Below are 10573 nucleotides of genomic sequence, written 5' to 3'. Positions count from 1 at the left end.
TGATCAAACCAGAGGTTTTTCCAGTGTCTTTTCGAGGTCACATTTCAGGTGTCTCAAGTTCATAACAGCTCCACCAAACATAATGCTTTTCCTTTTAAACTTTTCACGGTGTAATTTCAATAAATGTTCAAAAGACCCAACATCGCCGCAAAAATCAAATATGAGTGGAAAAAAAGTACAGAAACCAAAACGAGATTTGTGGATCAGAACTTTTTTTTTTTTTTCTTCCTCTCCGTCAGATGAGTTGAAGAAATCTGAGGCACCCTTCAGATTTATCTGCTGTCTTTGTACACTGCATATAAAACTGTATATAATGTAGTTCAAACGAGCTCCCCCTACAGCAGCTGCAACAGCAACACGCTGCTCACTGATGCTTCACTGTAAATAATTGAATGCTATTTGACCACATTTTTTCAGATAATACTTTTGTACTTTTACTTACGCAGGGCTTACTTGAAATTTAGTATCTGTACATCGCTGTTAGTACTTTCTCTTCTGTAAATATCTGAATGACTTCTTCCACTACTCACAACAACATCAAGCCACCGTGCATAAAAGCTATTCTGCAAGTACATTGGGAAATCCCCCTATATTATTTTTTTTTTTAACTTTTTTTTACTAATTCATAGAAATAAACAGCGTTTCTCAAAGATATTATGTGTTACACAAGCAGCAGTGTTGGAAACAGTTGCAGCGGCTCTGTTTGATCCCCTCAGTGTGTCACAATGCTCCGCCGCTCGCTGAGCTACTTCCCCTTTAAGAGAACCATGGCTCCTCTCAAGTCGAGGCAGACATTTTTCAATGCAAGATTTTTTTTTCTTGCATAAATTATGTTCATGACGTAGTGCAAAAGGCCAATTTTGTGGCAATTTTGCCCGACTTTACTGCTCAAATAGGATTCTGTGAGACACCTCGAGGATTTTTGACAATCTGAACTGTTGCAGAAAGGGCATCGTCATTAAATATTAAGAGAGAGGAGATCCTAACATTGCAACCCTCCTTATCAATGCAAATACCTCTTTTGTGTGCAGGCACAGCGCCTGTCTGGGAGCTGAGATGAATTTTTAATTATGTGTGACTGAAACAAACTGTGACAAGGACCTTTTTAAGAGCCGGGGATTACAGAAAATAAGCTGCATTTACGCGGTAAGTTGAATATAATAACCGGACTGTGTTCGAGCTCGCTCTTCGCGCACGGCAGCGAAATGGCGAGAGGAAATGACTTTTGGTTAATATGCAATGTTCGTAATTAGCATAATTTATATATTTATGATAAAGAGAGGGAAATACATAATTTTCGGTCTCGAGGCTCGGGTCGAGATGATTTGTGTCGCCTGCGCTCGGCGCTTGCCGCTTGTCCTTAAAAGTGGCCGACGCGGCGAGACTTTTATTGGGCAAGGATGGGGGTGGGGAGCCCATCAACACCCGCTGAAGTTTTTTTTTTGACAGATCCTCGTTTCTACCGGGACATTGCAGCAGCAAACGCAGCGACTCGAGCCTGTTTTCTAACCCGTGATGAATTTGTAACCACTTCATGTCCACGATCAGCAGTGTTTGGTCACGTTTTCTGCAGCTTAAGTTGCAACACACTATGGCCTGTTTATAGGCCCCTCCAAATCTGGTCTGGTCCGGCAATGACTGAAATAGCCACGAATTTAAAAACAACAACAACTGTCCACTGCATGTGGGGTTTTTTCCCCCAGCATTTCTACAATGAGTTTACGGGGGCACCATAAACAAACTTGACGTATATTTTATTCCTGAAATGTCAACAGAGCATATTTAAGGGAGTTTGTTTAATCAGGGTTTGTTTACTCAGGATGCCAGGAAGGCAGTGACTGTGGTGGTGCAGCCAGCCATGAACTCCCAGGATTTGCCTGCCAAAGATGCCCCACTCACTGTCAACGAGCAGGTAACACTCACCTGTTAGTGACAGGGACCTCCTCTTCCAGCCCGAACCAGAGAGCAGAGCCAGACCCCCCCATCGCTTGTGTTGCCTTCTGTGCTGCTCCTGTCACCCTCCATGTTGACATACCTCATCATAATGAAACGATTAACTGCCACACAGCAGCCCATTCAGATCAGGAGCCACTTTTTTTTGTGTTTTTTTTTTTTTTTGGGGGGGGTGTTTTATCGCCTAATAATACCTGCTACTCTGTGCTTGTGAGGGTTACAGACCTTTAAACTGCCATGCTTAATAATTAATTGTGTTTTTTTTCTCTGTAGTAACATTCTGTGTCGACATAGTCAGCAAACGAAAGCAATGATCTCCACAGATCAGGCGAGCTCGGGAGGAAGCATTGCTTGAGCTTCTTTGTTGGCTGATGTTCTTCTCATTTGTTTCGGTGTACTCATCTCTTTTCATTTTTTTTTGTTTGTTTTGTTTTGTTTGTTTGGTTTGTTTGTTTTGTTTTGGGTCATTGTGTCCTAACATGTGCTCGGCTTCTCTGTTCTCCTTAGCCATTCACTGTCTGACTGCAGAAGTCTTTTTTCAGCCATTTAAATCCTGCACTTTGAAATTCCCTGCCACAGACAATCAGGTATGCATCCTCCTCTCTCTTCCTGCATTTGTCTCTCTGCACCTTGTCCTCCAGCCCAGGTTGCCTTGCTGCCTCTTCATTAGGTCTTTCATTATTGCATACCATGAGTCAATATCGGGTTTACTACATGTTGTAAGAAAGGGAATTGCTAAGAACTACTAAAAAGTCAGGCTTTTTTTTTTTTTTGTAACTCCTGTGGTGCTAGATCAAGTGAGACTTTTTAGCATATTCTTTCTAAGTGTACTAATCGGATAATTATTGATACAACCTCAAACAAAAGACGAAGACATTTTTCTACAGCTCATTTTTGCACCTCCGATTTTATTCCTGATCCCTGCAGGTCATTGTGATGTCCGGCCATGAGACTATTCGTGTGCTGGAAGTTGAAGTGGACGCATCACTGCCATCATCGGCACCCGATGGGAACAGTGAAGGCAAAGCTGAGGAGGGAGAGGCTCGGGCCACAGAGCACCCTGATGCCAGCGTCACGGTGACCCAGTGCGCTGGGGGAGCAGGTAAATCATGCTGGATGATGATGATGATGATGATGATGATGCTGCATCGTTCATGTCTTACACATACACTGACCTGTTGTAGTGAACTGTTGATGACAGCTGTGGAAAAAAACAACAACTTTAAATGTCAGTAAGAACCAGGCCTTGCCCTCCTCCTGCAGTGCTGGGTGAGCAGCAGGTGGTTTCTGTAGCGGCTCCGGCGTCTGCTGTCCAAACGTTGACTCCTGCTGTTCCCATCAGCGTGTCCCTGACGCAGCCCCAGGCTGCCATGCCCATCACTGTGCAAGGCTGTCCACAGGTACAAACTCACTACACTTTCCATATCCATCTCGACGCATCAGGGAAAGACAGTTGTGGTCAGTAGTTTGTTTTTTCCTGACTTGACGATGGTCTTTCAAGTGCAGGAATTGTCAGTGAAATGAAGAAAATTAGTGGGTGCAAACATATACTAAAGTTTTGGTTGGTCCCTATTTGCATTTCTTGCTGTTTGCACATTTTTTCTGGTCCAATATTCCTGTACCAGAAAGATTATTGCCACCAATGTCACCCACAGGCTGCAATAGGTGATTTACTGTAGTTTCAGATTGAGGTAGTTGTCCAGTCTGCACTTTGGATGTGCTGAAAATGAGCAGAGTTGATCCGAAACACCTGAATACACGGCCCGAGGCGGTAGAAGTTGTTGATACAACATTTTCCAGCTGCAAAGAATAAAACCCCAAATGTGGTAAAAACCCAACAGCAGACTATTTGAGTGCACATATTGTACAGTAGCAAAAGTATTTCTGCTTTAGTCCAGGATGTAAAACTACCAGGATAAATCCCAGAGGCAGAAATCAGCCTTCTGCCTCCACACTAGGCATATCTGTTGAAGGAAAACTCTTTTTTTTGTTCTACATTATGCTGCACTAGGTGCTGACCCAGGAGAGTCTGGCCACGTTAATGACCGGTATGATGGCCCAGACCGGGTCGCTGGGCCAGCCGCTGCTCATCCCCCTCAGCATGGCGGGCTCCATCGGCGGCCAGGGCGGCCTGGCTGTTCTCACTCTTCCTACCACCAATGTGGCGACTCTCCCCGGCCTCGCGAATGCAGCCGGAAACTTCCTCAAACTTCCGTTTGCTGGACTTCAAGGTAAAACACAGTCCGCATGTCCAGAATGTGTTTAAATTCGCTTTGATCACAGCAGAGAGACGAAACACAACAGTTTTCTTAACGTCATCTCTCGTTTCTCTTACTGTGTTGTGTATGTAGTGTCTTTGTTGTATATTGTTTATATTTTGTATTTATGAGTTTTTAAGTTCTTTTCATTTACTGAAGATTATTCTTGTCCCGTCTTCCACAATGGTAATAAGCACATTTGCTTTTTTTTTTGTTATCTGTGACAATTTCTGAACATTTTTACATTGAGCTCATGGAGTCTATTTATTTTTTGTTATTATGGTAGAATAATATCAGTAAATCAATCAATCAACATGATTATCTTCACAGGCTATTGACGTCTTACACAAAGCCTGCTACCAATTTTTTTTTTCAAAAACTATTTTTATAGTCTACATGGCAGCGCTTTTGGTGTATGAGTGATTCTCTCTATCTGTGGCCCGGACTCAAATATCTCAACCAGTATCACGGGAGTCCTTTGACCTTTTGTACAAATATTTATGCTCCACAGAGGATGATCCCTGCTGACTTTGGTATCATCTGTTTTGTCTTCTCATGCCATGATGAGGTTGACATTTCGTACGATGGAGTTCAAAGTGAAATGTCTCAACACCTAATGAATGGATGGTCATAAAACTCGTTCACATCCCCCTCAGAGTTCATTTTAATAACACTGATGATATCTGACTACAAAAGGTCAAATTTTCCACCAGTCTCAGCAATACTTTTGGTGCTTATTAGCAAATGTTAGCATGCTTACATGCCAAACTAACATGTTGAATATGTTACACGTCATACCAGCTGAGCTTCGGTGTGATAGAGTATTTATTGTGAGCTAGTTAGTGTAGTATAGTAGCTGCTAGCATTCGTAGCTGCAGACTTATATTTTTGTCAGCTTTCCTTAAAATGAAGAACATTACAGAACATTAACATCTTGTGTTGCATCCTCTCTTATTCAGCTGCAACAGTCCTGAACTCGATCCAGCCGCAGCTGCAGACGAATGCGCAGACGGTGTTCCAGCCTCAAGCGACGTCCATACAGCAGCTGCAGGCTGCAGTGCAGCAGGTGACGACTCAGCCAATGCAGGTCACCAATGCACAGGTCACTGCTGCTCAGGTGGCAGCAGCCCAGGCCACGTCCGCGTCCACCACCGTCTCCCAGTCCAGCATACCGATGGCGGCGCTGCAGGCAGCAGGACTGTCCATCAACCCTGCGATAGTAAGAATGACTCTTCAAGGATCTTCGTCCGTTTGTGGTTGGCTTTGCGATTGATTGTTTTATTTTCCTATTCTCCATGAACATGTTGTGATTCTCCTCAGATCAATGCTGCTTCTTTGGGAGCGCAGCCGCACTTCCTCAGCTCCCTCAGCTCCCTCACATCCACTCCCATCATCAGCAGTGCCATGTCCAGCATGGCCGGCCTCACCAGCCAGATCATCACAAACGCACAGGGACAGGTGGGTGCCATAAAATACTGTTAATATAATGTAACGTGATGTCTGCGAGTTTGGATTTGAATTATGATCTTGTGCTCCTCATACCTGATATGATATTTCCAGCTGAAGACAAAACGCCTTAAATACAATAAAAAAACAAAAATACCACCAATAAACCATTTCCCTTGTTGACAACTTGAAGACTACAACACATAACAGACTTAGTACAAAATTAGGAAAAACATAAGGAATATGTGATTCACAGATTGTGTCTTTCTCAGTGGGGTTCACTTTGTTTAAAAACTTTTTTATTCATATAAATCATATTCATGAATTCATATTCATATTGATCACTAATCACACAGATTTCTTGGACAATCAAAATTCATCTTCAGTGATTTTGATTTTGAGACATTTCCGTTTTGTGGCAAACAGGCTCCATCATCCAGGTTAACATCAGTCATCAGTTTCAAGGCAGCGAGCATGAGCCAATTCCTATGACAACCAATTGTCCGCTTTACTGAATCTCTCCATGATTGGAGTTGTGTAGTGTTTAATCGTGAAAGACATATTTCATCCTGAGTGAACTGCTAATAGGATCAAATCATTTCACAGCGGCAAAAACGCTCCCATGTCAGGTTGATAAATATCCTGTAAGCGGCTGTGTTTGAGTCAAAACTATATTTAATGGATTATTTCATGTTTACAGGTCATAGGGACCCTGCCGCTGTTCGTAAACCCCGCCTCTCTGGCTGGAGGTGGTGCGACTTCCACCCTCCCCCTGCAGGGTCTCCAGGTCCAGACCGTCACCCCACAGCTGCTTTTCAACACCCAGGGACAGATCATTGCCACTGTGGGAAATGGACACACTGCAGTCGCAACCTCTGCTGCAGTTCTGCCTAAAACTGTTGCTACGCCAACGCTCGCCAAACCCTGCACACAGGTAGCAGGACGAGGATCAGTTTGAAGGCTTTTTGAGGATAATAAATAACTGCTGCATTTGCACGATAAATCTAAAACAAAAATAGCATGTATGATCGCTGAATAGACTTGGTTAAGAGACAGTCTTTTCCACAGGTTACATCCAAGAATATTATCTGTTCCCTCCCAGGCTTCAGTAACCACTGTCACTCAGTCACCAGTTGTCATTGCCCCGCAGCCATCTGTACTGAAGACGGCCACCACGCTCTCCTCCACGGTGCCCATCACCTGTGGAGACATAGCTAAAGTGGGCCAGCTTGTCAGCAGTACGTACATCTGCTCCTCCTATCTGAGCACGGGCCCCGTTTTAAGTAGGTAGATATTTTTAACCAGATTCTTCTCGATTTTTAGAGCCCCAGCAGGCGGTCAGCAGCGAGGAGGGCATTAATCTGGAGGAAATTCGAGAGTTTGCCAAGACTTTCAAGATCCGTCGGCTGTCCTTGGGGCTTACTCAGACACAAGTAGGGCAGGCTCTGACTGCGACTGAGGGTCCGGCCTACAGCCAGTCTGCCATTTGCAGGTAAGATACTTCCCTGTTTGTGTTGCCTTCCATATGAATCTGTGTGATTAGTGATCAATATTTACTTTCTCCAGTAAAGTAGTAACTGTAGAAATACAAATTTATTTCACTGAATAAAGTGTCAGTGATGCATCAGTAACAGAGTGTATACGGCGGACATTTTGATTCATCACACCAGGAAAAGCACATTAACGATGGCTCTGTTCCATTAAGGAGCAAAGAAAGCTTCCCCAGTGAGACAACATGTATAATATCAAACCATCTAAATGGGAACACAGCCATCATTATTGTTATGAATTAAACATGTGCTTTTCCTGCTTTGATATGTCCGCTGTGGAAAAGGTTTATTTGTGCGCATATTTAAATAATTTACAGTATATCCACACAAATTGCTATCTTTTCAGTATTGTAACATAAATGTTGGTAAGGCACCAATGCATGCTTTTACTCTGACCTGGATTCATCCTCAGTGTAAGATTGTGGTATTAAATCCTTCAATTAATTTTAAGGTGGGTGGTTAAGGCACCTTGAGAACACCATTCATTATATTGACATTTAAGATCTTGGATTTGGCTAACCTGTGAACATACATGTTAAGAATTGTCCAAATGGTTTCATATTATTTTTTAACCATGCAGTGGATGGAAATATCCATAAAGAGCCACAAAATATGTAACATACATTCATGGTGCCCTGAGAATAAATTGTCAAAATTCAACTTTTGTTGGTTGTTGGTATCTGGAGGTATGCAAGTAAAACAGGTCGGTTTTAGCCATTTTTCTTTCTGCAGATTTTCCTGCAAATCGAGTCAATGTGGGATGCAATCGAGTTAATTTCTCATTTGTATAATGGAGCGACAGTATATACACTGCTCTTATGAATACATTTAGAGTAAACTTTATTTTTTACAATAGGTTTGAAAAGCTGGATATCACCCCAAAGAGCGCTCAGAAGCTGAAGCCGGTGCTGGAGAAGTGGCTGGCTGAAGCAGAGCACTGGAACCAGAAAGGCCAGCAGAATCTGATGGAGTTTGTCGGCGGGGAACCTTCCAAAAAACGCAAGCGGCGCACAAGTTTCACACCGCAGGCGATAGAAGTCCTAAACTCCTACTTTGAGAAGAACGCTCTGCCGACGGGCCAGGAGATCACGGAGATTGCACGGGAGCTAAACTATGACAGAGAGGTTGTAAGAGTTTGGTTCTGCAACCGGCGACAGACGCTGAAAAACACAAGCAAAATCAATGTCTTCCAGGTTTAGAGGTGACCTCATTCTGGGAGAGCTCTCTTTTGATCTTTGGTCCTTTTGGGAATTTGAACACATAATGCGGCAGCACAGATGTGGATTGTGTTGTAAATATGACTCCATCAAGGTCAAAAGAATATGAACTTTTTGAGAAAAATACTTATGAAAGAGTACTAAAAATGAATACTAGTTGTGTTCTGAGTGAACACTACTTCAGTGTGGTGTGTACCAAGTCAAACTGCATGGTCCTCTTATCATTAACAGTGATGATAATACAGTGATGATAACGTCATGTTTAAACACATTTTAACTTTTATACAAGTGGTTTTATAGGCTTCACCTCTGACTTATTTGAAGTGGTTGTGCTTTAAGTCACATTGATTTTAGTCACGTGTGTCACTTGGAGACTGGCTGACATTGGGCTGATGTTTGAATAATATGCTTTGAAAGCTATAGCTGCCCTTTTAATAATAATAATAAAAAAATTATATTGTATTTGTCCTGCATGAGCAGCTCCACAAACATTAATGTGACACAAGACTCTATAGACTCTTAAGAAGGCCATAAATATCCTTTTTTTTTTTTGTCTAAGGAACTTCAAAAATTACTTTTACTCTCAATGGACTCCTGACTCTGCCACAAGTGTTTTGGGACAATCATTTTGATATTTCTTAACTGATAATCACAAATACAAGCATAAAATCTGTCGTCACTTCCTCTTATTTGACTTTAATACTTTGATCCAGCTGTGTGAAATGTGTCGCACCATTAGGCGTCCATAGAGAGTCATTTCTGATGTTCCACGGACGACAGATTCTTATCAGAATGAAGTCGTAGTTTGAGCTTGTTGTCTATTGTGCCACATTTTGTATACTTATTTTTGTTTTATAAAGCTTGGTTTGTTTGTGAGTGACTGGAAATACTCACAATGTCCATGTGGGTAAACACGTGTGTGAATTCACCACAGTCTGTCTTGTTTCTACACTTTGTTTTTATGTGCTCATAATACTCTGAGAGTATTTTTTTTTTTTTTGACAGTTCACTTGATAGCCTCACAATGCTTCTGCTGCAGCTTTTCATCTTTAGTTAGATAAAATGAATTTGCAAAATAGGAGCTTAATTGGCCTATTTTGAAATCATAATGCCTGAAACACTAGTGCCAGATTTTTTTGATTCTCTTATTAAGCCTAAAATTAATCAAATTGATTAATGCATTTTTAAAAAATTGAATTAACTGTTAAGCAAAGGAAAAGTGTTTGTAAATTACTGTTCTGACTTCCATTCTGAACGAGTTCGAAGACAGTTTGCGAATGCAGTATGAAGTTTATTTTTTGTAGGAACAATACTGTGGCAGTTCTGCCAATATTTCAAGAATTCTTTGCACTTTAGTGACAGCAGGGGAAGTGAAAGAGTTATGAAAGGTTTATGTACAGGTTTCATTTATGTTTGTGGGAGAATGGAATTTATGTATTTTCACGTCATGAACAGTAAGAAGCTTTGCGAAATGTAGCAGTACTGGCAAAATTGCAATCAACTTTACAAGCAACATCTATTATCAAGATAGTTTACTTTTTAAGCAGATGAAATGTAAAATACTGCAGAATATAAAAGCCAATATGCATTAATTACATCTTTAAAATATGTCTGAGTTTGAGAATTATATGTTAAATGGTGCGTTTTATGCTCCCTCATGTTTGCCTTTTAAATGACAGTAAGCCTATACCGCAGTGGACATACACCTAGCTATAAAGATAATTAATGTTACAAAAGTCTTGCTTTAACATGTGTTTACCTTCATGTTCAATGTAGGAAGACAATTTATGATATTGTTTTATATACTAAATTATCCAACAGAGAAAAACAAATAAGCTAAATTAGATGAATACAATGTAAGCTATTATTCATTTGACTCTGCAAAGCACATAGAAGTTCTGTTTTTAGAGACATGGGGAAAAAGAAAAGTTTAATGTTTTTTTTTTTTTGTCATTTTCTGTCAGATAAATCAAATAAAGCCCGTCTTTATTAATCACTCCTTGTTGTTTGTCGCTATATTTTTGATTTATACATTTTGGCCAGTCGTTCAAAATGACCAGTGAACTACATGGAAAAAGTTAAAGGGTTATAACAGGAATAAACTCAGCGATGGGTGGCGGTAATGAGCCCCGACGTTCTTTGCTGGCAC

At 41.3% G+C, this 10573-nt stretch overlaps 1 protein-coding gene across 3 annotated transcripts; it reads left to right on the top strand.

The window, feature by feature from the left end:
• The first annotated feature begins 840 nt into the window (after positions 1–840).
• Positions 841–10422, top strand: pou6f1 (POU class 6 homeobox 1). Of its 3 annotated transcripts, XM_069704196.1 has the most exons (11): positions 841–1146; positions 1820–1912; positions 2881–3055; positions 3217–3353; positions 3965–4184; positions 5171–5430; positions 5532–5669; positions 6358–6591; positions 6760–6895; positions 6981–7149; positions 8064–10422. In XM_069704196.1, the coding sequence occupies exons 2-11, from the start codon at positions 1859–1861 to the stop codon at positions 8404–8406; spliced, it is 1866 nt and encodes a 621-aa protein (XP_069560297.1). In that variant the 5' UTR covers positions 841–1146; positions 1820–1858; the 3' UTR covers positions 8407–10422. The 3 variants fall into 3 exon arrangements, with proteins under 3 accessions (XP_069560297.1, XP_069560294.1, XP_069560295.1); XM_069704193.1 differs by lacking the exons at positions 841–1146; positions 1820–1912 and adding an exon at positions 1940–2540; XM_069704194.1 differs by lacking the exons at positions 841–1146; positions 1820–1912 and adding an exon at positions 2371–2540 and having other exon boundaries at positions 6808–6895.
• Positions 10423–10573: the final 151 nt, after the last annotated feature.

The sequence above is a fragment of the Brachyistius frenatus genome, unplaced genomic scaffold (assembly GCF_029030835.1).
Source record: "Brachyistius frenatus isolate BFR_SWC_R1_liver_20210118 unplaced genomic scaffold, ASM2903083v1 Contig_50, whole genome shotgun sequence".
Lineage (NCBI taxonomy): Eukaryota > Metazoa > Chordata > Actinopteri > Embiotocidae > Brachyistius > Brachyistius frenatus.
The sequence above is the reverse complement of the archived record's forward strand: the minus strand, read 5'-3'. Positions and strand labels throughout refer to the sequence as shown.

Excerpts from the sequence above, each read along its gene's own strand:
- pou6f1 (XM_069704193.1), top strand. The coding sequence starts at position 2,325 with ATGTTCTTCTCATTTGTTTCGGTGTACTCATCTCTTTTCATTTTTTTT. Across the intron at positions 4,185-5,170 it reads TCCGTTTGCTGGACTTCAAG|CTGCAACAGTCCTGAACTCG; the intron begins GTAAAACACAGT and ends TCTCTTATTCAG. Across the intron at positions 5,431-5,531 it reads TGTCCATCAACCCTGCGATA|ATCAATGCTGCTTCTTTGGG; the intron begins GTAAGAATGACT and ends GATTCTCCTCAG.